The 26,711-nt window shown below is 37.1% G+C and overlaps 1 protein-coding gene across 1 annotated transcript; it reads right to left on the bottom strand.

Moving 5' to 3' along the window:
• Positions 1–1,246: 1,246 nt before the first annotated feature.
• Positions 1,247–4,503, bottom strand: LOC149383774 (serine/arginine-rich splicing factor). Its single transcript, XM_089629629.1, has 6 exons — positions 3,814–4,503; positions 3,560–3,611; positions 2,765–2,851; positions 2,127–2,191; positions 1,725–1,892; positions 1,247–1,639 (listed from the first exon to the last, which is right to left on the bottom strand). The coding sequence occupies exons 1-6, from the start codon at positions 4,441–4,443 to the stop codon at positions 1,574–1,576; spliced, it is 1,068 nt and encodes a 355-aa protein (XP_089485755.1). The 5' UTR covers positions 4,444–4,503; the 3' UTR covers positions 1,247–1,573.
• Positions 4,504–26,711: the final 22,208 nt, after the last annotated feature.

Raw genomic sequence — 26,711 nt, 5'->3', positions numbered from 1 at the left:
AAGAGTCCAAATACGTGGATAACTACAATCGACCCACGTACCAAAACTCTGGGAATTAATACACGGAGGCAAAGAGTAACCACCTGAACCTCTCGTGAAAAAATCCTCAAAATCACATAGCGATCCAACCGGCTCCACATAAACAACAATCATACTACTCGCCTCCGCCTCAACAATATTATCCTCAACAACAAGGGAACCACCACTACAACAATGCCCCTCCTCCTCAAGACAAGACACCGAATCTCGAGGAGATCATAGCATGAATGGGAGCTCAAAATGAGAAGTTCATGGCTACAACTCAAGCTACTTTCGAAAGCCAAGCGACACTTCTAAATCAATTTGGCCCAATTGAGAAGCCTTGAGACTCAAATCGCGAAGTCCTTAAACGCGAGACCGCAAGGCTCCCTCCCAAGCAACATCGACCATAATGTAACGCCATTACCTTGCGAAGTGATAATGTGGTTGACAACCCGACTGAGGGTCAAGAGAAAACGAAAGGAAAGGCGAAAATGGACGTCTCTTCACCAACGTCCCAATCTTTCACCGACAATGTTTCGCATCACTCCACCAAGCACCAAGGCTCCCGTGCAAGTGTCGTTCCCTCAATGCCTCAAGAATTCGAAGCTCGACAAGCAATTTGATAAAATTTTTGACATCTTTAAGAAACTCCACATCAACATACTATTTGTCGATGCAATAGAGAAAATTCCGAGCTATGCCAAGTTCCACATGATATACATGGGGAGGTCATAAGCGCTATATCGTAAAATTGAAGGCTAAGAATATGTAGAAAAATGCCCACGAATATGTATATTTTATGCCTAAATATATTAAGTAGTCAAAGTAAATGTTAAAAAAAAAAAAAAAAATTTGCTTCATGCACAAATTTTTTTAGAACCGAGCCTTAACTTATCCACAACATGTCGTGGGTTCGGATCCGGTTTATTGCATTCAATATATTTTGAAAAGAAAAAGACTTGGTGAGATATCAACTTTCAACACAAGAAACTAGTTCCACTCGATAGAATTCATTTTTGTGATAAATGTGATTTTCTATTGTATTATATGTACGAAACTTTCGATTATTTTATGCAGCACCAGAAGCTCCTTTGAAAATTTCGATGATAATTTTGGTGAAAGTGGAACTTTCAGATGTTTAAATTAGCGTGTCAAAGAAAAAAAAAAACATGAGATACTTCTTTTTGTATTAAGATCGAAGTTTCTCATTATAAATTCAGGAAGCAAACGGCAAAAATAAATAAATAAAACAGGGCCATGAAAGTCACATACAGAAAATGAAATGTGACACTTACATACAACAAAATAGAATTTTAGAACAGGGCTAAGTAAGAACTACAATTCTTCTATTGCTTAGTCAACCTATCCAACAGAATCCGATGGGAAATCACCGACCTTTACACCAAGAAGCGTAACCAAGAATGTTTAGAACATGACAATTCCTCCTTGTGTGTCTCATCATAGATTGACTCATTATAATATAACCCATCGAAGCCGGTGATCCTTTCTACAATGACCCCAAAAAAAACCTGAAATTTGAAAGCACTGGGTTTTACTCCTGAGAATTTGTTGGTCTACGAACTCGATCGCGCCACGAACCTTGTTGTTTTGCAAGAACCTGAAAACCAAATCCGGTTGTCTCCACATATTAGAAAAAAGGAATACAACAAAAAATTATTAGATTTTTTATTTTTATTTTTTACCTTATCGCTCAAGAGGTTTTCTGCTGCAACTTCGCTTCCATTTGACTCGACTTTGTCAGGATCGGCCTCAGACTCAACCTCACTTTCTGTTGTAACGACGTGTGAGATCACGGGTACACCAAACATTGCCTCGTCGTGAGCGTCTCTAACATTCTGCTCACGTTTTGCCTTCACAATGACACCAAAGCAGTAACATGAGGCAAAAGTTGAGGAGGGGCATGAAAGAAAAGAAAACAGGTATGGGAGGCGGGAGCCAAATGCAAAACTTTTCACGTCATTCTTTTTAATTTTTAATATTAAGCCTTGTTTAAGAATTCAAACTGCATGACATAGAATACACCGGAATTCAAAACAAATATAATTCTTGCAACAATAGCAAAAAAGGACAAACAAGCAACGTACTTCAACGGCAGCGAATCGAAAACTTTGGCCGATGTTCTTCACTAACACCGTATCATCCTCTGCAGCTGTAAAGTTGTTGGAGAGTGTGTCATGTACCAGAAAAAATTGATTCAAGATTTTGCATATTTCTATCATGAATCTCAGATCATTTTCGTAATAGAAATTAGAAACAAGGATAACTGGAATACAAGGATAAATTTTCCGAACTCTACAATGCTCTTCTTTTACAATTATCATTCCCTTCTTCAACCAGAGGATAAATAAACTACCAACTACATACTAAATTAAACCTCATTTACTCGATTATTACAATTCCCGTATTTCTAATATCATACTCAAGCCGAGGCTAAGCTACATATGGTGACTACCCAATGCTCATGGAAAAATAATAACATAATATAATTAAATTATAACAGTCCGGTTCGATAAAATAAAAAATGTTAAAAGACTATGGCAAAGAAGATGTCTTACAAGGTACATTATCTACGTATTATCTTTTGACGCATGGACAGAATATTAGATCACCAGAGAGAAACACGAGCAAAATGCCAAATACCAAATTACTTATACAATCTACATCACCTATATATGAGAAAAAAAAAATAGACAGAGAGTTAAGTGAAGTGAATGTTGTTAACCTTCAATCTCCTCGTCATCCAGTGGTGCATCCTTGTTGAACTCAAACCTTTCCCAACCCGAGCTTCCTTTTGTCACATCCTTTTCAACTGCATTAAAGAAGAAAAAAAAATTAGATAAAAATAAGTATCAACGTGGTTTACAAGTCATGAAAGAATGTCATTTTGCATTGGGAAACGCTCATCAAAGATAGTACTCCGACTCAACCGTGATTTCATCTCAATTAATCATTTTTAATACATCTTTACTTAACCCCTACATTCAATGCACATCCTATGATTGTCAATCGACTAAATTCATCACCTCCGCTGAAATAACGGAACAGATGGCTTAAAGGCTTCTCATATGCTACAGCAATTTCATGTAAATAAAGACTCCCCTTTAAAGAACCAGTAATCTGGATAAACCCAAACACGTAGTTCTAAATTCTAAATAACCAAACAAACATCGACAGAGAGAAGTTTATTTTTTTCTCTCATTGCCTCCTTTTTGGGTTGAACTTTTAATCATCAAACTCATCTGCAAAGCAATGCAGACTAGTCATATGAAATTTCAGACTTGATTTCACATAGAAGACAAAACATATTCTAAAAGCAGGTTCATTGAGAATCGTGATTTCGATCATAGAATCATAGCACTAAACTTTGGTTAAAAGAGGTTTAAACTTGTGTTTCGGTTCTGGTCTCTTCTGCTTTTTTTCACATATTTCTTACTTTCATCTCATTGTATAAAAAAATGAAATAAGAATCATAGCACTACAAATGGATTTTGTTCCAAACGAGAAAGTTCTAAATTACCAGTTTCAGACAGTTGAAGCTTCATCTTTGCTTTAACTCTTTCAGCTGGAGACTGTTCACAACACAACAACAAATTAAACCAATTTCATCACCATGAGAAATCTGAAAAATTCTTAATTAATCTAAGAAATAAACATAATCCAATACCATTTTAACTTCTGAATCAAAAAGACCACAAACACCAATTTCATTTTTCCAAATCTATACGAAGGGAATATGATTTCGTTCATCAAAATTCGAGACGAATGAATTACCATTCTATCGTATCCTTTGATTAACCGTGAATAATCAACACCTACGTTCCTCTTCTCCGGCTTCTTCTCTCTTGCCGGCGGCGGACTCCGATTCCGCCTCTCAGCTCTCCGATCACTTGGAGAAGAGCTCCGACTCCTTCTCCTCCTCTCTCTTCGCCGCCGATCTCCATCGGAATCGCTCCGAGACCTACTTCTCCTCCGTCTACTGTCTCTATCTCTATCTCTATCCCTATCACCGTCTCTACGTCTCTCTCGGCTCCGACTCCGTCGCCGCGAACGGTGGTCTCTTTCTCTTTCTCTCTCTCTGCTCCGACTCCGACTCCTTCGACGAGAAACCCTAGCCTCTCTCGAAGGACTCCTCTGCTTCTCCTTCTTCGTTCGGAGCTTGTTCTGAATCGAGGCGAGCTGAGACTGTCTGTCGACGATCTCCGGTGCCTTGGACGGAGCAGACGCCTTGACGAAGGTACTGAGGAAGGACGAAGAAGATGAGACGAGAGCCGAACCTCTCGCCGGCGGTTCGCCGGAGTTTGTGGCAGCGGAGGAGAAGCCGAGGCCCTGCTTGTACCTGGCGGCTCCTTCGCCTTTACGAGTCAACTCGTCGTAATACGCCGCGGCTTTCGCCTCCTCCATTGTTCCGAGCTCCGAAGGTCTCTCAGAGATGGGCTTTTGGGTTAGAGTCTGTAGTATCTGTTGGGCCTTGTCAATAAAATTGGCCTTTTTTACTCCTATCTTTTTAGATATTTAATTTATATTTTTATTTCATAAACGCTTCTTATTATTATTTTCATTGTTGTTTAATATTTCATTACACTCATTATTTAGTTTTAACATTTGTAATGAATTTTTTTAAGATACAGATTCAATTAAAATTAAGACAAACTGGCTTTAAAAAAATGGGCGCTCTATCTATATAGCCACGTAAGAACATAAATCTTGTTATATAGTCAAACGTTTGATTTATCATACTGTAATTAATTAGCCATTCAAACACTTAAAAAAATTTTAAAACAAAAAACAGTCTTTTCCCAACCACGTTTTTTTTCTTCAGAGATTTGTAAGTAACTAGACCTCTTTAAACATGTGATTTTGGATCTACCATATGTTTGACAATTTGTAATGATATAGCCAAATGACTTATGTGACGGTCTGATTTACTCTTATTTATTAATAAATTCATCACTTTCTCTCTCCTATTTTTTTTTCAAATAATTTTTTTTTTTGCATCAAAACTTCAAAAAATCGTATCTTTCTCATACGAACTCGAAATTGAGTGATTTCAGATTCTACAAATTCGTGGCATCTAGATCTTCAAAAATAGACCCATTGTGTCTTATGAAAAATTATATTTATGTCGATAATTTCAAAAAAAAATTAATTATTTCCATATATAAGGTAGTAACGTGATTTTTCTACATTTATGGTATTAAACATGATTTTTCATCAAACACAATGAATCTATTTTTAAAGATCTCAGTGTCACGAATCCGTAGGATTTGGAATCACTCAATTTCGAGTTCATATGAGATAGATATGGTTTATATTTATGTCGATAATTTCAAAAAAAATTTAATTATTTCCATATTTAAGGTAGTAACATGATTTTTCTACATTTATGGTATTAAACATGATTTTTCATCAAACACAATGGATCTATTTTTAAAGATCTCAGCGTCACGAATCCGTAGGATTTGGAATCACTCAATTTCGAGTTCATATGAGATAGATATGGTTTTTTGAAGTTTTTATGTAAAAAAAAAGTGTAGAAAAAAAGTAGGGGAGAGAAAATAACGAATTTGTTGATAAATAAGGGCAAATCAGACCTTAATTATTGTCACATAAACATGTTGACTATTTCCCTAAAAATTGTAAAACGTAGGCTAAAAACAAATTTCATAGTTTCATTTTGGCTATTTTGCTACACTGCCCTTTTTTCACCGATTATTTTTTCGAATATTTGTTTTAATTTTTAAAATTAGTCATTATTAGCAATTAATTGTAATTGCTATAATTGAGGAAAGAAAATTCACCAAAACATGCAAACGTGTAACATGCACGCTATTTTTGCTTTTCACCTTGAAAAAAAATGGGAGAGCTGGGCATATAGCCCATTTAAATCCCGCACTTTAAAATTTTAGTTAAACTATTTAAAATATTAAAAAAGTAGTCAAAACTAATATATCTCGCATGCATCATACAATGGAGATATAGATATACATTGAGCTATTTATTTAATTATCTCAATAATTTAGTTATAATTTTAATAGAGGATAGCTATTTGACTAGTTGATATAGGTTCTTAAAAAAAAAATTAAGGTTCTTTGCACAATTAAGATAAAAAGAAAAAATGTTTGAATTTAGATATATTTCAAGTACGATTTCGACTTTCTATTCACTATTCATTATTAATCTTCTGAAGGATTCTTTGGTACTGTTAATACCAAGGATTAAAATGTCGTTTTCGATGCCGTTTCGAGCCTCCTGATTTACGGAAAATCGACACGTCGACGGAAAATCGAACGGAAAAAATGTGGAAAATGAAAAATAAAATGCCGTTTTCGATGGAAAATCGACGTGCCGATAGAAAACCGAACAGAAATAATGTTGCTTAATATATTAAAAAGATAATACATAATTATATATATATATATATATATATATATGTATCTTTTGAATTTTTAAAGTTGAAAAATATATTCTATGTATTAATATCTATAGACATAGTACGATTTTATATGTATTGGTGTTCATGGGTCGTTCAATTGTTTTGTTTATGCTTTTATGGTGGTTTAATATTAAAAAAAATCAATTACTTTTATTTAATTATTTATATTTGCTCTTATTTATTAGGTTCGAGTACATATTTTGGTATTGTTGTAAGTTAGGTATTTAAAGCTAAAAATTCGGTATTTGAACGTTAATGAACTGCATTTATTTTGCACAATATCTTATGATATTTAATAGTATTAATATTTTTTCCTTAAATATGGTAATTAAAGTGCATTGATTTTAAATGGTAATATTTAATTAGTCATTTATAATTCATTAAATGGGGAAGTTTTATATAACGTGCACAAGTTTTTATAAAATGTAATGGTCAAATTTTGACATGACGTTTATACAGAAACAAACAAACAAAAAGGGAAAAAAAAAACAAAACAAACTTTATCTTTCTCTCTCTTCTTCAACCATCACGATCTTCATCTCTTCTTCTTCAATACTGCAAATCCGAAACTAGCCCAGCTCGCCGAAACTCGCCTCTTGCCACCGAAAAAATTGTGGAAACTCACCTGAGCATGTTCGATTATTGCCGAGGAGTAACGAAACTCGAAGAAAGTCGCCGAAAATTTTTCGTCGTCTCCGCTTGCTTGCAGTGGTCTGAAACTCGCCAAATCGTCGTCGTTTTCTCCGATTTTCTGAAAATGTCGTCGAGTGAATGAAATTTTTACTCTTTAAGCTGACCGAAAACGACCGATCATTTTAAGTGGAAATGGCGTTTCATTTTTGGCGATTGTCGAACGACAAATAGAGGAAAAACGACTTCAAAGGTGTCGTCGAATGTTTACTCACCGGAAACGACATTGCCGGCGATTGTCGGAGAAAATATCCGGCATTTGAATCCATGGTTAATACTAGATAATTTTGGTTCACATAGCCTGTTGGGGTTAAAAATCTACTTTCGAAAATATTATCTCATATCGGGCTTCAATTCATACCGAGCCCATTTTCATCTTTGCAGGTCAGACCGCATATCAGTCTTGGGCCCAGTTCGACTTCGACAAATCGGCCCAAGATCAGCTATGTTCCAGATCGGCCCAGTCCTAGTCACGTCTTCCAGTTCGACCACTTTGTCCTAACCTGAAGAATCGGTCAATCAAAGAGAAATCGCGCCACGAAGACCGGGTCCAGGACCAATTCAACCCCGAAAGTGTGAAACGGATCAAGCAACACGTGTATTCAACAAAGGAGTCTTGCCTCGTCTATAAATAGGGAATCAGATGTGTATTTGCGGACACAAGTTCAGAATTTATCTTCCAGGATTATTATTTCAATATTATTGTTTTCAGTGCCGAATTCTCCTACAAGACTTCGTCACTTCGTCCTATTGTAATTCATTTTCGTGATCAATAAAGCTTATTAATAATTTCCTTTTATTATTGCCTTTCATCTTTAAATAGTTTCTTATACGACGTCTTCTGGAACCCCGATAAAATATATATCATATATTAGCATTTTAATATTTGTGATTGTTGATCGATCCAAAAATCGACATCAACACAGCCCATATGTAAATAACATTTTATTAGCTTAATACATCTATGTTTTTTAGGTAGCAATTTGTGTATTCAAAATACATGATAATTTGTGGTTTGATTGTGGTTAATATGGATGTTTTTCTGGTTCTATGCGTGAAAACTATTCATAAGTGTTTTTTGGGATGTAAATGTTAAACTTTATTTTATAAAGTCCATTTATATGTGTGGCGCAAGTGTAATATCAATTAGTGGGCTTAATACGTAATCAACTTAAATCTTATTGATCAATTAAAATAAAAGTAACTGTTCTATATACCTGATGGTGGATCTATATAAAGAGAAACCTATGGATTGGTTATCCTTCAACCCATTGTGTAGTTTTTTTATGCCATCAACGGAAAGCTCTCAAGCTTAAAGAGGGCCAAAAGAGATAAATCAATTCCGGTGATTCCGCCACCGCTGTCACTCTCATCATGGATCGAGGTAGATTTTCTCTCTTTAATGATATGTAAAAATTACATAGTTCTAAGATCTTTATTATTAGGATTGTTTAAAGGTTCAATTAGGAAAATAGTCAACTCAAGCGTTTGATATCGCTAAATAGTTAACGTTTGGTAAATCTTAAGTAAATAGCAATTTACATGTATTTACATACGTAAATCTTAGATAAAAGCCACCTCCATATATTAGGCCACGTCATTATTTACGGCTATTTACTTAAGATTTACCAAACGTTGACTATTTAGCAATGTCAAATGTTAAAATTGCCTATTTTTCTATTTTTTGTTGTTGTTTAAATCAAGGAATCGAATACAGTTACCGATGCCGTATCGAGACTCAGATTTGGATGGGTTCCCGGAAGAAGCCATTGACTTACCGGGGTATCCAGTGAAACTGAGGGTAAACCGTGCCGGTGAACTTACCGTTACCAATGTGGTTTACCGGCAAATACCGGACTTACCGAGGGGGTATACAGTGAACAACAAATTTATATAATGTCATACATATTACATACCATAGCCTAAAAAAGAAAATAGTTTACAATATTGTTATTACTACCATATGCTAAAAAAGAAAATAGTTTACAATATCTTTATTACATACCATAGGCTAAAAATGACTACTCCGATAATATTCATCGACTAACGGTCATACAATAATCGTACCAACTCAAAAAATGAGCGTATGCAGTTTGGTACGTCTCTAAATGGTAGTCGTATTCCCATTGCGTGATACCTGTAGAGAAAGAGTATGCGGGACTGGGGTCATGATGATTTGTGGTGGTGGACCATAGTCGTTGTTGCGGTAAGAGGAAGACCATTCATAATACTGGTACCCCATGTCTTAAGGAGTGATTTTCACCGATCCGAAGATGGTCGATAAATCATCAACGTCATTGCTAGACATAAATGACATGGCATCATTCATTCCTCCACCGTGGCCGCCCCCATAACCTGTGTAAAAAAAAGTCGGGTGGAAATGGTTATAGTCTTCCTCACTTGGTACGTATCCACCGCCACTACCACCGCCACTGTAAGAACCTCCACGTCCGTCTCCACTACCACCAGCACCACTAGAGCCATAGTCACCACCACCACTGTAGGTACCTCGATAGTCACCACCCCTTCCACCATCACCGCCCTCACCATCATCGGAATCAGAACTGTGGCTAGATTCGCGTTGAGGAAGAACTTTTTCCTCTAACACGCGCTCCGGATCAAGTCCAAGCTCTCGGGCCGTCTGAGCTACCATCGGATCCGGGTTCTAGTTGACGTCATCCAGTGAAACCGAGTCAATCCACTGAAGCATTTCATCGTCTCCTTCATTATCATGACCCGAACGCTCAAAAGCTCTTTCAATGATATCCAAAGGATCCATCGGGGTTGTCAAGTTGTCGTGGATCCGGGTCAATTCTCTGATCTGCAGCTTCATGTTGTACGAGCAGAAGACAATCTTCTCTAGCCTCTTATATGCTAGGCGGTTCCTTTGTTTGGTGTGGATCAAGGCGAAAGTGCTCTAATTTCTCTCGCAAGCAGATGACGATGCCATCTGAGACAAATTCGAATGGCTAACGCTTGCAACATCGGCGTCCAATTCCCATAACATCCCGCCATTCAGCTGTAATCATGTCACAATAAGTCATATAATTTCGTCTCATAAGAATCCATGTCATAATCTTCATATAATAGTATACGTAACACTTAGTTGCACACAACGTATCTCGTGCCGAGATATCACTTCTTTGTGCGAAGTCTCATCCAGCTTCTCGGAATCCAATCAACTATAATGGATAACGTCGATGTGAGTACAGGTTCTACAAGTCATTGAATAATATAGGGTTCAAGATTATATCTCTCTACCCAGTGAAGCATCATCTAACTCCAGATGCAACTTATCAAACACCTTCGTGACAGTCGCCATATGCGTGTTATCCATTACTACGTCTGGGTTATATTGCAACTTCGGATTGAGAAAGAAAGCCGCAAGAGAAGCACGTGTTACAAAAAGGAAAATGCTAATGAATTATTGCGAGATGTAGTTCACTTGCAACATGTAATGGATGACACATCTGACTAGTCCATCTACGCTCCACGATGTCGAGAACCCATTTCTTGCCGTTGAGCGTCAACAACTTATTCTTCATCTTGTGGAACACGTAGTATAATAGACCCATCGTCGGATGCACTTCGGTATCAATCAATCGAAGAGTGGTGTAGGGCTCAAAAATTGCATGCAACTCATCGATGGATTGTCAAAACTGCGGGTTCAAAACGATCTTGGTGATGGATTTTCCGGCAGACGTTGGGCTCAATCTGTCGTCGTCCCACCACTGACTAGTGAACAACGACCTCAACGCTGATATTTTCTCCCGGAGAATTCTTAGGGCGAGGTAGTTCGTAGCAAATCGTGTTGCCCCTGGACGGATGATATCACCTGGGGCCACTTCTCATAGCTTGGCCAACACCGCGCCGTGGTTGTAGATAAACTTTGTCGCGTCTCTCACAGCTTTGATTGTCCCATTTACTGAGTCTCTCTTTCCGATGTCTTCGAACATTAGATCCAAGCAATGTGCGACACCAGGTGTCCAGGACACATTCCGATGAAGAAACAATTTCTGCCCAACACTCTTGTAGTCGGCACAGTTGTCGATGACTACTTGGACGACATTATGTCTCCCGACCTCTCTCAGCACATCCTTCAGTATTAAGTAGATGTAGTCTGCATTCTTGACATTATTTGATGCGTCTATGGACTTCAAGAACACAGTCGCACCAACGCAATAGACCATTATGTTGATGATACTCAATTTGGTCGGCCTTGTCCAACCATCAGCTAGTATCGTGCATCCATACATCTTCCAACGCTTCTTCTGCTCTACCACGAAGTTCTCGACATCTACGACCTCCATCTCGAGGTACTTGTTGTAAACTGCGTACGCCGATGAGAGAGGAATCTTAGGACCTGCAATACACATGAACATCATATTCTAAACATAAATATCTTAACAAATAATTGGCTACGTAGCCATCTTAAACACTTGCGATTTAGTTTTAGCCAACCTTTCGTTAATTTCTAGTAAATAGCCATCTTGCTTACGTGGCAGCTTATTAATTGAAATTTTTTTACACGCTTACCCTTATTAATTAAGCTGACTAATTAAAGATTTTTTTTAAAAAAATTTGAATCTTTCCGATTTGGAAAGAATTTTTAACGTGTATTTCGGGATTTTATGGATGTGATATATGCGTTGACTTTAGCTACGTTTGTTTCTATTTTCGTGGCTATTAATTATGTAATAAAATCATTAAATATATTATTTTATTTACTGAATATTATTTGATTCAAAACAGCGAATCATCCTCGATTAAACAATTGGTATTAACTGTAAATATGCTTTGTATTTATAATACATTTACGATGAAACAATTGGTATTAACTGTAAATCAATGTTGTATTTACAATACTGGATAAGAATTCACAAGAACCAAAATCTCAGCAAATTCACAATCACTTAAACAAATCTCATACACTCAAAACCACCCGCTATTCCGATGATGAAGAAGAAGAGAGAAAATATGAAAATTGAAAAGAACATATGAAATCAAGCAAATCTGCCATTGGAATCCCTAACAAGCTCCACCAATCCAATCCGATAGGCACATCCTATTTTCTGTCATCATCGACGAGCCTCGGCCGATGTTCCAGAGGGTGGGCGAGTGTCGGAGTCGATGTTGCAGAGGGTGGAGTTTCGGCCGATGTTGCAGAGCGTTGATTTTGTTTTTATCGGTTGTGTAGAGATAAAGAGAGCATATAGATATCTGCATTAATGGAGTTTTAAATGATCCCTCAATTTGTGCGAGTAGTTATGGCCGAATATTTTGTTTGCTATTTGATTTAATGGGCTGAAAATAATGAGCGGGAATTTGGCTAGAGTTATTTGAGGTCATTCACGTCTTTTAACATGCTGTAAATAGACTGATGTGGCTATTAACAGGAAATTAACAGAAGGTTGGTTAAAACTAAAACCCTTATAACAGTGTGGTTATATACCTATAAAACCCATATCTTAATACAACTACACCAAGTATGAGAATTACCGAGATCTTGAGTAGTTACAATCATGTTTTTGAATTCATGACTGTTGACCCCGCTCGCTGGCACATGCTGGTGAACGATGAATTTGGTAGTAGCTCTTCCGATCCACGACTTCTTCTTTGGGTCCACCATCTCATCCACTCTAAGTTGCCTCGCACTGGGAGACTTATATAACGACGGAGTGACGTGTGGAGATTTTGCAGTCGAGCCCCTACCCCCCTCCCCGCAGGACCCGATTGGAACCGAGCTTCCCATTCTGACCGAGCTGCATCCTGACGTGACCTCTTCATCAATGCTCGGAGGTCTGCTTTGTAATCAGGAGAAAGACCCTCTTCATCAGCGTCAGTGTGAAATAGTTTGTTGATGGTCCTTCAAATGGTTTCATCCAATGTATGTTTCTGTTTCTTCTTCTCAACATTACCGAGGATTAAAGCTTACATCTCCTCCATCACCTCAGGAGGAACTTTATCGCACATTTTTACGTTCTTCTAAGAGTCCAAATGTACAAGATGATTTTTTACTCTCGTGATCCCCCCTCCTCCCATTACATGACCGCAAAAGTTGCACGTGTTCGTACTTGCTTTTCCCGAAACGGGCGTGCAATACCTCTTGGCTGGGTCGGGTGGCGCCATTCTTCTACTCTACTCTACAAACAAGTCAAAAACATAAGTATTGAATTGATTTAAAATAATCCATATAAAATTTCAACAAATACATATACACATATTCTAAATTTAATTTCAACAATCACATAAACATACACATAGTCTATATTTAAATTCAATAATCCATGTCACATATTCAAAATTCATATGAAATTTCAAAAATACATTACAAATTTACAAACACATATTCTATGTTCAATTTATTTCAACAATCCATATACATATTAAAAATTTATATGAAATTTCAAAAATACATATCACATAAACATACACATATTCTAAATTTAATTTCAACAATCCATATCACATATTATAAATTCATATGAAATTTCAAAAATACATAATAAATTTACAAACACATATTCAAAAATACATAACAAATTTACATATACATATTCAAAAATACATAACAAATTTACATACACATATACAAAATTCGAACTTGAATAACATTACATCATAATCATGTTTAAAAGTTCAAAACCACTAAATTAAGTCTAAAAATGACAAATCCATACACAATTTCAACAAAATCAACCAAACAATTCAAAAACCTAATTTTCGATTCTAAATCCCTAATTCCGAATTACAAAAATCACGAAAAATGAACACAACTTACAAAAACTAACAAAAAAAATCAACAATCCTTTAAAAAATAAAAAAAAAACCTTGATTTTGCCTTACATTGAAATTGGTCGGAATGAGTTCGGGATCCCAGCCGGAATCGTGTTTCTCGCAAGAAGAAGGAAGAAACAATCTCTCGGCGGGATTCGGCGGATTTGAGTGACTTTTGTCTTGCGCGATAACTGGAATGGGAACCCTAAATCTCGGCGTGAATGACAAAATTTCGTCTGACTTACCCTTTAATAGCCCGTTTTTATGAATAAATGCACTGAACCGGACTGGCTTTCACGAACCGGGACGAAGACCGAATCCCGTCCGATTCCCAGCGGTTCTCAGGGAATCACACGGTTTTGACTTGAACTGTGCCGAATAGTGCTCTAAACCCGGTTCTCGGACGAGTTTCGGATGGTACCCGCGGGATTTTAATCCTTGGTTTAAATTACGTTTACATGTGATACCAGAGCATTGATTGAATTTTTGTGATTTTTTATTATCGTTCACGCTGATGTCAATTATATTATTATTATTATTATGCCGTATTGTTTATTCGCTTTTACTGGCCTGATATGTTTAATGTTTGCGATTATGATTATGTCTCCAATCGATCTATTGAACCTTTTCCACTGATTGGAATTGATTTGATCCGAATGATTTGGTTTACCCAAATATATAAAATATCTTAGACTTTACGTTCGTTCATTGTTAATATACTAAAATCTTAATCGGTGTTTTTTTATCTTATGCTGGTATCAATTAGTGGCAATATAATCCCTTTGATTATTATTTTGGCATGAATTTATTTGTGATTCATTAAGGATTTTGCTTTTAATCGGTGTCCAATTTGTTTTGGGTTCATGGGGATCAAGAGTAATGGAGATTGATGCTCAATTCTTTTAATCGATGGTGACCTCATTTTGATATGTAATATGTGTTTGCCTTTCAATTATTAGACTTCAAATTGAAACTGATATGCAAATATTAAGTAATACTTAGTCCTTTTATTTGGCAAATTAAAGCTACACATTGTATTGTTTAAACCTAATCACTAAGGTGATTTGGTTTTATAAAGTCTTATTATCTTGCCAAATAATAATCATTATAGAATGATGTTTTATCTATTTATTTTGATATCCATATTATGATTAATTTGTTAGTCACCAAAGTGGTCAAATTATAAAATTTTATTTTTTGGTTATCAAATTAAATAAATTACTCATGTTTATGTGATAATCTTAAGTTGAATGACATTATGGTATTTTATGATTCTTGTCATGAGTAAATTGAAGTTCGTGGTTATAAAATCTTTCGGATCACCCAAAGGTTGGTCATTCGTTTTATAATTTATGAACATTATCGTGGTCAATTAATATGCTTGGTTAGGTATGTTTAGTATATCCAGAGATCGCAAATATATCTAATTGAAGTATGCCAATTACCTATTATGTAAAAATTTATTTTTAGCATCAATTATGTTTACATTATTGTATATATTGTTGTTCAACTCAAATGTGACTTCAATATATACCTTATGTTTATTTCACGTATTTAGAATCTGTATTATAGATTAAGTTTATTACTCAAAGCACTAACGTGTGAGCATATATTATTTATTTATTGCGGCCTCTTTTCATGTTCTTTTCAGTCGCAAGCCACGTCTGTTATTAAGTTCAATTGTCTTAATTTCTCTAAATGGTCTGAACAAGTTCAGTTTCACATCGGTGTTATGAATCTTGATTCGGCACTCTTAAGTGAGGAATCTGCTGCTCTTACTGATACTAGCAGCGCTGACTAATGATCTTTCCATAAAGCTTGACAAAGATCTAACAGACTGAGCCTAATGTGAATGATTGTAGAAGACAATATCAAGTTCACATTTAAGAAAACTGAGAAAGCCAAGGAATTTATGAAGTTACCATGTGAATGGAAGTGAATGAAAATTTTCTAGTAACGTTCATCCTTAATTTCTTACCTTCTAAGTATGTCATATTTCATGTGCATTACAATACTCTGAAAGATAAATGGAATGTGCATGAATTACAAATTATGCTCATTCAAGAGGAAGTAAGGCTTAAGAAACATGATGCTCATTCAAGAGGAAGTAAGGCTTAAGAAACATGAAAATCATTCAGCCAATCTTGTTGGTCATAAAGGAGCTGGAAAGAAACCATGGAAGAGTAACGGAAAGGGCAAGAATGAATATCAAAGCTTAATTAGTCATCTGTCCAAATCCAGAAGAATGAACGAGCCAAAGATAATGCCATTTTTGTAGAAAGATTTGACACTATCAGAATAATTGCCTGAAACGTAAGGCATGCTTTGAAAGAAAGGGTAAGCCTAGTGCTTTAGTATACTTTGAATCAAATATGGCTGAAGTTCCTTATAATACTTGATGGATTTCTTCTGGTTGTACCCAAGGATTAAAATCTCGCATCTCGCGGCCGTACCGCACTTTTTTTTTGGGGTATCTCGTCTCGTACCATGGTATCTCGTGGTATTTGATGAACGTTCGGGGTATCTCGTACCGTGTGGTATACCGCATTTCGCGGGATATACCGCAAAAAAGGGTATTCCGTGGGGTATTTGAACAACTTTTATATTATGATTTTGTATAAGTTTAGGATACACAATCTATATAAATTTTTAAAATAAAGTTTTCAAAATTCCAGACATGAAATTCTATGTAGAGTACAAATCAATACACATGTAATATAGAGTTCTCAAGCAAAGTCACACTAAATAAAGAAAACAAATAATTATACACATAATAGAGATTTCTCACACAAAAAAAGTAGAGTTCACAGTCATTGTTGCTACTCGTAGGTAGAGTGTCGGGGGCCCTGAAATGTATGAGGTTGTTGGTCTTGCATCAGGCAATACTCGTACCAAGTCATCATGTGAGCATATGTAGTCATATAAGTCTCCACGTGACGATCGTAATTATACTGATCTAATGCAACATAAATGGAGTATTTTGGGAAACCTGGTCGGTAATGAATACGAGGTTGGGGCTCATGTGGTTGGTAAAAATCCCTTAAAATGGGGGGAGAGACAGGGATGACGGGGACAGGCACGGGCACGGGGACTGTCATCGGATACTCAGGATAACTGTAAGACCCGTCATGCGTCACGATTTGTATAACATTGTGCTTCCCAACTTCATTGATGGCATCTTTGAGGATGCCATAAATGTAGTCTCCACTCTTGATGTTGTTGGACGCGTCAATCGACTTTAAGAACACCGTCGTTCCAGCACAATACACCATTATATTTATGATGCTTAGCCTGGTGGGGCCCGTCCAACCATCAGACAAGATCGTACATCCAAACTTCTCCCAGTTCGGCCTTAGGTCATCGACATATTTTTGCATATCAGTAACCTCGGCATCAAGATACTTGTTGTGAATATCATACGGAGACGGCAACAGAACGTTAGGACCTACAAAACAAAATACTTAATAAATAAACTAAATATGATAAATACGAAATTAAATATAACAACTTTTAATTCACTTACCAAACTCCTGAGCGGACTGGATCATGTTTCGAAAATGATGTGAGTCCGTCTTAGATGCCGGAATGTGCTCGTGAACAAAGAACTTGCAAATGTTCCGTCCGAGTTTCATCGCGTATCCTGGTATGGACATCACATCAACCCTTTGTTGCCGAGAACTAGGGGATTTGTGATAGGTGCGTTAATCACGCGGAAAACTCCTATTTTCCCGACTAAATCCGAGCTTGTTCTCGAGTATTTGTGAATTTTTTTAGTGTGTTTTTGAGAAACTTGTAGGTTTTAGAGGCCAATGAGGTATTAAGGAGGTTAGTAGAGCATCACGTGAAGTAACGGAGCCATTTTGAGAAGATTCGAAGACTTTTCGCCAAGTTAGAGCAAAGAAGAAATACAGCGTCCTCTTGTGAACAATTCTGAGAGTTTGAAGTAAATATTTTGGATGATCCAATTCCATGATTGGATAGATCTCTCTCTTAGCTTTCCAACGCATATTTATTTTCAAGAATCGGACATCGGAGCTAGGAGTTATGGCCGTTACAAAATCGGTGCGCGCGAGAAGAAAAAGTGTGCGGCGCGACCCTAGGGGGTCGCGCCGCGAGGTTCCGAAAATCGCCGAAATCGATCTCCGAGCATGAAGCGCGGAACGCGAGGTCATCCGAGATGTCAACCTCGCGGCGCGACCCTAGAACTGCGCGCCGCGAGGTCCGCCGAGAAAAAAAAAGAGGAAACGCGGATTTGGAGTCGATCTGAGCCGTTGGATCACTTTTAATTACCCAATCTGCTCCGAAAATTAAGAGAAACCCAATGATTTTGACCTAGGCCTATAAATACACCTCTCAATCTCTTGTTTAGGACTTTTGGCATTTTTTCATTGTTTTTCTTAGTGTTTGGGAGAGATAGAGAGAAAGAGGAGAGCCGTTCTTCATCAATTCGCGCCTATTACAGTTTTCTTCTTCTCTTTTACTCTTGAACTCTCGTATTTTAATTTTTAATTTAGCATTCAATTATGGTTTCTTCTTCTTCTTTTTCTTTTATTTTATTTTTGTTTTCTCGCTACGTCATGAACTAATTCCATTAAGGACTATGGCGTAGCGGGTTTAGGATACGGTTATGGATATGATTTAATATATTGAAATTCAATTTTCATTCTCTATTACTTTGCTTAATTCAAATCCGTTTTTAATGCTTGATCGAGCTTAGCTACCTTGTTCATGATTTTATACTTCAACTTGATGCTTGAGAAAGATTAGGTTGTTAGTGTTTTGGTTTGAATTACTATGATGCATGCCTAGACTAGAGATAGTTAGGTTGCCGTATAATCGTGTGAATACTCTTGATATGAATGCATGTTTTTGTTAGGGATTGAGATCTAGAGAAGATTTTCCTAATTTTGACATAGGTTGTTAGATGCTCGAGAGAGATTTAACAATATTATTATGTGAGTATGGTTAGCAAAGAGTAGTGAGTTGTTTATTGATTGTGCATAGAATTCGTGTATCCAAACCGTTGAATAAACCCGTGAAGCCTTGGTCCTTAGCCTCTCTTTCTGCTTACAACTTTTATTTGAGCATTTTATTATTTAATTGCGTTAGAACTTGTCAATAATTTGTGACATCTTTCCATCTCATCTTTAGTTCAATTCGTGCTAGTTGATTTGTTTGTTAATTAAGCTTGTTCCTCGTGGGTTCGACACTCGTACTTAAATTCACTATATTACTTGGGCGACACGTGCACTTGCGCGCGTAAAAATCGCAACAAGTTTTTGGCGCCGTTGCCGGGGAACTAAGTCTTACATTGAGATTCAATTCACTAGTTTCAATTTGAACTTTATTTTTATTTTTGTCTAACGTGTGTTCATTCTCTTGTTTCATGGGCCCTTTCGACAACCAACAATGAATTACAATTGGCCGACGTACCAAACGCCAGAGAATGAGCACCACTACATGGAAGCATGGGATGATCAATCGTGCAACGCGTGGGGAGTGTCACAATATCATCAACAATACTACGCCCCACCGCCACAACAACATGAGCTCCAACACCAATACTCGGAGTACCACTACATGGAGGAGTGGGATAGTCAACACAATTACTCATATGACTACCCTCACTACTCCCCTCCTCCTCAATACGACGATTCCAAACTTAGAGCGTTGTTGCAATCCGGGATTGATTGGTTGTCCGCGTTCTTAAATAGGCAAGAGGCTTTCATTGCAAGCCAAGAGGCCTTCATTGCTCAACAAGAGGAAGCCATATCAAGCTTCGTGGAGAAGAAAGACCTCATGGTTTCCGTCGAGGAAGACGAGGAGGAGGAGATGAACGCTCTAGGTGAAGACAAAGAGAGCGAGGCGGATCCTTTACCGACAAACCCACCGCCCACTTCACCACCGCTAATCCTCTCTCTCCCAAAAGAGACATACCCACAGCGTCTCCTTGATGTTGTGACCTCATCACCGATGCTTGAGAAACATGGTCTCCCCGTCTTTCATGCCACAAGCTTCAAGCTCCCTCAAGGAGACCTTCCTTGGAAGCTGCAAATTCCTTGGAGCGTGTCAATATCGGTGGCAAGAAAAGGCGGAGACAATACCATGAATGAGGGCCAACCCAAGGGCCTCATTGCGCCAAACAAATCCGTGTCGGCTTCCGTTGATCCGATTCGTCCACCTCGACCACCTCCCTGGCGACGAAGGAAGACACTTTCGTGGAGGAAAAAGAGGAGCCCATCATCGCCTCCATGGAGAAAGAAAATGCGTGATCTGACACCTCCACAGCCGCCGAGTTATCCACACTCGGAGAACCATCATGCTATCTCGCTTATTCCTACATGGGTCAATCAATGGACGAGGCCTCCCGAGCGAAATTGGAAGATGAGGAAAAAGAAGATCTCCACGTTAAGTAAAAATGTCACGAGTAGGGGCGTTCGACCACCCCCACAAGGTAAGTCCCCTTTCCATCGTTTTACTGTGTGATTACATTGAGGGCAATGTAAGTTTTAAGTTTGGGGGGGTAATTGTTTATCTTGCGGGGGATTTTTGTACATTAGTAGTTGTTTTTCTAGGTTGTTTTTGTTTTGTGTTAGGATAATTGGTAGAAATTGGTGTTTTGTGTACTTTAACTGATTCAATAAATGTTTGCCGATGATATGGATAGTCTTAAGCCGTAGACATGTGAAAAAATTTGTGAATTACCGAGTGAAAAAGAATCTTGTTGAGTTTTGTGTTATCGCTTAAAGCCCGAATAATGTTTGTCTCGATGCTTAGACGACCTTGAGTAGTAGTTTAACTCAGTTTTGAAAAGTGACCACCGAACACACTAAGAACCTTTTCGGATCCCTAGTCGAAGCGAAATTGAGCGCACATTGATCTAGTAAGAATGATATAGGCATTAGGAATAACCCGTCGAGCCAAAAAGCCAACCCGAGCATATTATCAATTAGAACCCACTCACAAAAAGCCGAACGTTTGACCTTTCTCGATACTTAGTCAGAAAAAGCCGAGCCATTGATTTGAAAAATCCCACAAAGAACCTCATTGACTTTAGCGACTCTTGAGTGACATTGTTGAGTGAAATTTTTTCTATTTTATGACATGTTCTCCAACTCGTCTCTACATATTACATTCTCCACTAGACACACCACGCCGGTGATTATTTATATCGTTATGCAAAAAAAAAAAAAGCAAAAAAAAAAGAAAAAAAAATCTAAAAAAATAGAAAAAGAAAAAAAAATGTTTATTTATGTCATACATTTTTATTTTGGCGTGGTGTTCTATGTTTTTGTTTTAGAGACGTGTCGCATATTAGAGACGTGTCGCATATTAGGATTGGGAAAGGCTACGAGACTTGGGAATCGAAAGCTAATCGAGACAAAATAACATCGCAAACGGCTTGAGCTAATACGAACTTGTATGGATTCTTTTACATTTGGTAGTTGACTTGGAGTTTAAAACCATGGATTTCCGTATCGAAGTAAGTCTAGAGGTTTGAAATTGAGGCAAATATGAGTCAGTTATTTTACTTAGAGCATTGAGATTTACCAATTTAGTGTAGGTAACTTATTTTGTGTGTTTTATTTTGTGTTATTTGTTTTGTTGCTTGAGGACAAGCAACGGTTTAAGTTTGGGGGTATTTGATAGGTGTGTTAATCACGCGGAAAACTCCTATTTTCCCGACTAAATCCGAGCTTGTTCTCGAGTATTTGTGAATTTTTTTTGTGTGTTTTTGAGAGACTTGTAGGTTTTAGAGGCCAATGAGGTATTAAGGAGCTTAGTAGAGCATCACGTGAAGTAACGGAGCCATTTTGAGAAGATTCGAAGACTTTTCGCCAAGTTAGAGCAAAGAAGAAATACAGCGTCTTCTTGTGAACAATTCTGAGAGTTTGAAGTAAATATTTTGGATGATCCAATTCCATGATTGGATAGATCTCTCTCTTAGCTTTCCAACGCATATTTATTTTCAAGAATCGGACATCGGAGCTAGGAGTTATGGCCGTTACAAAATCGGTGCGCGCGAGAAGAAAAAGTGCGCGGCGCGACCCTAGGGGGTCGCGCCGCGAGGTTCCGAAAATCGCCGAAATCGATCTCCGAGCATGAAGCGCGGAACGCGAGGTCATCCGAGATGTCAACCTCGCAGCGCGACCCTAGAACTGCGCGCCGCGAGGTCCGCCGAGAAAAAAAAAAAGAGGAAACGCGGATTTGGAGTCGATCTGAGCCGTTGGATCACTTTTAATTACCCAATCTGCTCCGAAAATTAAGAGAAACCCAATGATTTTGACCTAGGCCTATAAATACACCTCTCAATCTCTTGTTTAGGACTTTTGGCACTTTTTCATTGTTTTTCTTAGTGTTTGGGAGAGATAGAGAGAAAGAGGAGAACCGTTCTTCATCAATTCGCGCCTATTACAGTTTTCTTCTTCTCTTTTACTCTTGAACTCTCGTATTTTAATTTTCAATTTAGCATTCAATTATGGTTTCTTCTTCTTCTTTTTCTTTTATTTTATTTTTGTTTTCTCGCTACGTCATGAACTAATTCCATTAAGGACTATGGCGTAGCGGGTTTAGGATACGGTTATGGATATGATTTAATATATTGAAATTCAATTTTCATTCTCTATTACTTTGCTTAATTCAAATCCGTTTTTAATGCTTGATCGAGCTTAGCTACCTTGTTCATGATTTTATACTTCAACTTGATGCTTGAGAAAGATTAGGTTGTTAGTGTTTTGGTTTGAATTACTATGATGCATGCCTAGACTAGAGATAGTTAGGTTGCCGTATAATCGTGTGAATACTCTTGATATGAATGCATGTTTTTGTTAGGGATTGAGATCTAGAGAAGATTTTCCTAATTTTGACATAGGTTGTTAGATGCTCGAGAGAGATTTAGCAATATTATTATGTGAGTATGGTTAGCAAAGAGTAGTGAGTTGTTTATTGATTGTGCATAGAATTCGTGTATCCAAACCGTTGAATAAACCCGTGAAGCCTTGGTCCTTAGCCTCTCTTTCTGCTTACAACTTTTATTTGAGCATTTTATTATTTAATTGCGTTAGAACTTGTCAATAATTTGTGACATCTTTCCATCTCATCTTTAGTTCAATTCGTGCTAGTTGATTTGTTTGTTAATTAAGCTTGTTCCTCGTGGGTTCGACACTCGTACTTAAATTCACTATATTACTTGGGCGACACGTGCACTTGCGCGCGTAAAAATCGCAACAGTTTGTATAAGGATGGAGCTAGAGATGATGATTGTTGCAAACGAGGTTCCGCTGAAGATCCACCGGGTCCCTCTCGTTCTGCCCTCCATTGCTCAGCTGCTTCTTGTTGTCTCACCCTCTTCATAGTTGATCGGACTAAGACCTCCTCGCCATCGTTCTCTTCATCTGACTCGTATCTACGAAGTCCTTTGGTGGTTTTAGACCGAAGATATGCTCCAAAACTACTTTTGGACTTCTTCTTATCGGATACGGCAAAAAGACACTCTCTCATCTCCTCCCTTACTTCTGGAGGACACTTATCACACACCGTCGTACTTCTTCGATTATCTGTAGCGGCAAGGTGATTCTTCACCCTAGTAACACCTCCGCCTTTCATCTCATGGCCACAAAAGTTGCATACGAAACCGTTCGTCTTTCCCTCAATGGGCGTACAATATTTCCGGGCCGGATCCGAACTCATTCTTCAACTATTAAATCTGAATTAACAAATTATATCAACATTAACAATAATGAACAACGTGACAATAACAACTAACTAAGAATTAGATCAAACAAGCAATAAATAATAAAAAAAAATTAATTACATTTAGATCAAATTAATTATTAATTACATCTAAATTCTAAATCAACAACATAAAGATTTAAATTCGAATTAAAAAAAAATATTTTAAAGATTGCATATTTAATGAGTTATTAATATTATTATTATTATTATTATTATTATTATTTGTTGAAAAGTCAATGTTATTGATTTGGTTCCGTGCATGAATCTTGCCTAATTAATGCAAGGTATGCGATAATGATATATTCAATATTAAAGACCAAGACCAAGCCCACGTTTCCAACTTTCCATTCATTTCCACTTCCCAAAAATTGTTAAAAAAAGTAATTAAAAATGATATCACTTGCTTAAAAAAAAATCATTACAAAATGCAACCAAACTTGCTTTTATGAATCGGAATAACGTTGCCATCTTCTTCCTCATTTCATTTTTTTCATTTTTTTTACAGATCTGCAAAGTGCAAACTTCTTCTCTTCCCCTAAGCTACCAAAAAGAAAGTTTCCAGCTTTGATTTTTGAGCAAGTCACACACGGAAGTTCACCAGATTGCATAAAAAAAATTCAAAACCCAGATCTACAGTTACCATGCGGGATAGAGGAATTGCTTGGGCGAAGTTGGAGTTGGACAGCTACGTGAAGGAAAACGAAGGTCCGGCGCGAGAAGACGAGAGATTTCAACAGATCTCGCGATGGAAAATGAGAGATTTGCAGAGCTTTTTCTTAACGATGGTTTTGCGTGGTTTTGCAGATCTGGCTTTGGGTGATTTTTTTTCATTTTTTAACTTCGTTTGAACGAGAAAATGAGGTAACTTCGTTTTAACTTCGTTTTTTTCAAAACGCGAGATATATGGCGAGATATCGCGAGAAACAGACAATTTTGTGAGTTATTAACATCTCGCTCTCGCACATAGGCGAGAAACGAGAACTCGCGTGAGATACCCCCATCTCGCGCGAGATTTCAATCCGTGGTTGTACCTGTCATGTCTATCTAATGAATTATCGCCTCACTTGTGGCATAAACATCTGGGTCATAAATCCAAAAAAAAAAAGAATGAAAAAGGTTGGTAAACAATGATATCCGACATGATTTGGATTTACTGATATTGGAGTTTGTGTTAAGTGTATTAAGGGAAAGCACACAAGACACACGCTTAAGAAAACAGCCACAAGAAGCTCATAGCTCCTTAAAATTATACATACCAAAATTTTTGGGCCATTTGACGTTGCATCACTTGGTGGAGAAAGGTATTTCATCACTTTTATCGACGATTTTTCACGTTATAGGATATGTCTATTTTTTGCATAAAAAACTCTTAATCGGTAGATACCATAGATGTGTTTGTCAATGAAGTTGAAAGACAATTAGATAGAAAGGTGAAAATTAGCAGGCCTGACAGAGGGGTGAATATTATGGAAGATATGATGAAACTGGACAACGTCCTGATCCATTTGCTAAGTTCCTAGAAAGTCGTGGTATTTGTGCTCAGTACACTATGCCAGGAATACCATAACAAAATGGTGTAGCATAAAGGCGTAATCGCACTCTAATGGATATGTTATGAGTATGTTAAGCCATTCTTCTTTACCTAAATCTTTGTGGATGCATCTTTTAGAGACCGTTGTATATTTGTTGAACAGGGTTCCCGGTAAAGGCAAATACTAAGACACCTTTCAAATTGTGGATAGGAAGAAAACTAGTTCAAGGCACCTGTATGTTTTTGGTTGCCCAACGGAAGTAAGAATTTATAATCCACATGAAAGAAAACTGGACTAAAGAACAATCAGTGGTTTCGTCATTGGTTATCCAGAAAAATCTAAAGGGTATCGATTCTATTGTCCTAACCATAGTACAAGAATTATTGAAACTGGTAATGCTAGGTTCATCGAAAATGGTGAAGTCAGTAGGAGTTTGGAACCATGTAATGTGGAAATTCAAGAAGTTTGAGTGCTAGCACTAGGACAAAAATCGTCATCTGGTGCGACGGATGTCGCACCAAATATGTCAAAAGCCGCACCTAATAGTTTATTAGGTGCGACATTAAGTGCGACAAAGTCGCACCTAAAAGCCCGTCGCTAAAGGCATTAGGTGCGACATTTTCGGGTGTGACATGTCGCACCTAATGCCCAAGCTATTTTTCTGCCAAATTTATTAAAATTGGCGGGTATATTCATATCAGGTGCGACGATGTCGCACCTAATACCATTCCCGCCATTATATTCGGTGCGACAATGTCGCACCAAATATATTTTTTTAATTAAAAAAAATTACAAAATCAGAAATTAGAAAATTAAATCAAAATGCATTTAAAATTAAATAAAAATTAGGGCATTGTAGCGAAATAGCCAAAATGAAACTATGAAATTTGTTTTTAGCCTATATTTCACAAATTTTAGGGAAATAGCCAACATGATTATGTGGCAATAATTAAGGTCTTATTTACCCTTATTTATTAATAAATTCGTCATTTTCTCTCTCGTATTTTTTTCCTACACTTTTTTTTTACATAAAAAACTTCAAAAAACCATATCTATCTCATATGAACTCGAAAGTGAGTGATTCCAAATCCTACGGATTCGTGACGCCGAGATCTTCAAAAGTAGATCCATTCTGTTTGATGAAAAATAATGTTTAATACCATAGATGTAGAAAAATCTACTTTAAATATGGAAATAACGGAAATTTTTTGAAATTATAAAAAAAATGGAAATGTAAATATGATGCATTAAACATAATTTTTCATTAAACACATTGGGTCTATTTTTGAAGATCTAGACGCCACGAATTTGTAGGATTTGAAATCACTCAATTTCGAGTTCGTATAAGAAAGATACGAATTTTTGAAGTTTTGATGCAAAAACAATTATTTGAAAAAATTAAGAGAGAGAAAGTGACGAATTTATTAATAAATAAGGGCAAATCAGACCTTAATTATTGTCACATGAGCCATTTGGCTATATCCCTAAAAATTGTCAAACTT

This window comes from Urtica dioica, chromosome 10 (assembly GCF_054948205.1).
Source record: "Urtica dioica subsp. dioica isolate 48M chromosome 10, U.dioica_male_clone48M_v1_H2, whole genome shotgun sequence".
In the NCBI taxonomy this organism is placed as follows: domain Eukaryota; kingdom Viridiplantae; phylum Streptophyta; class Magnoliopsida; order Rosales; family Urticaceae; genus Urtica; species Urtica dioica.
Note: the sequence above shows the minus strand (reverse complement) of the source record. Positions and strands in the feature narration are given on the sequence as shown.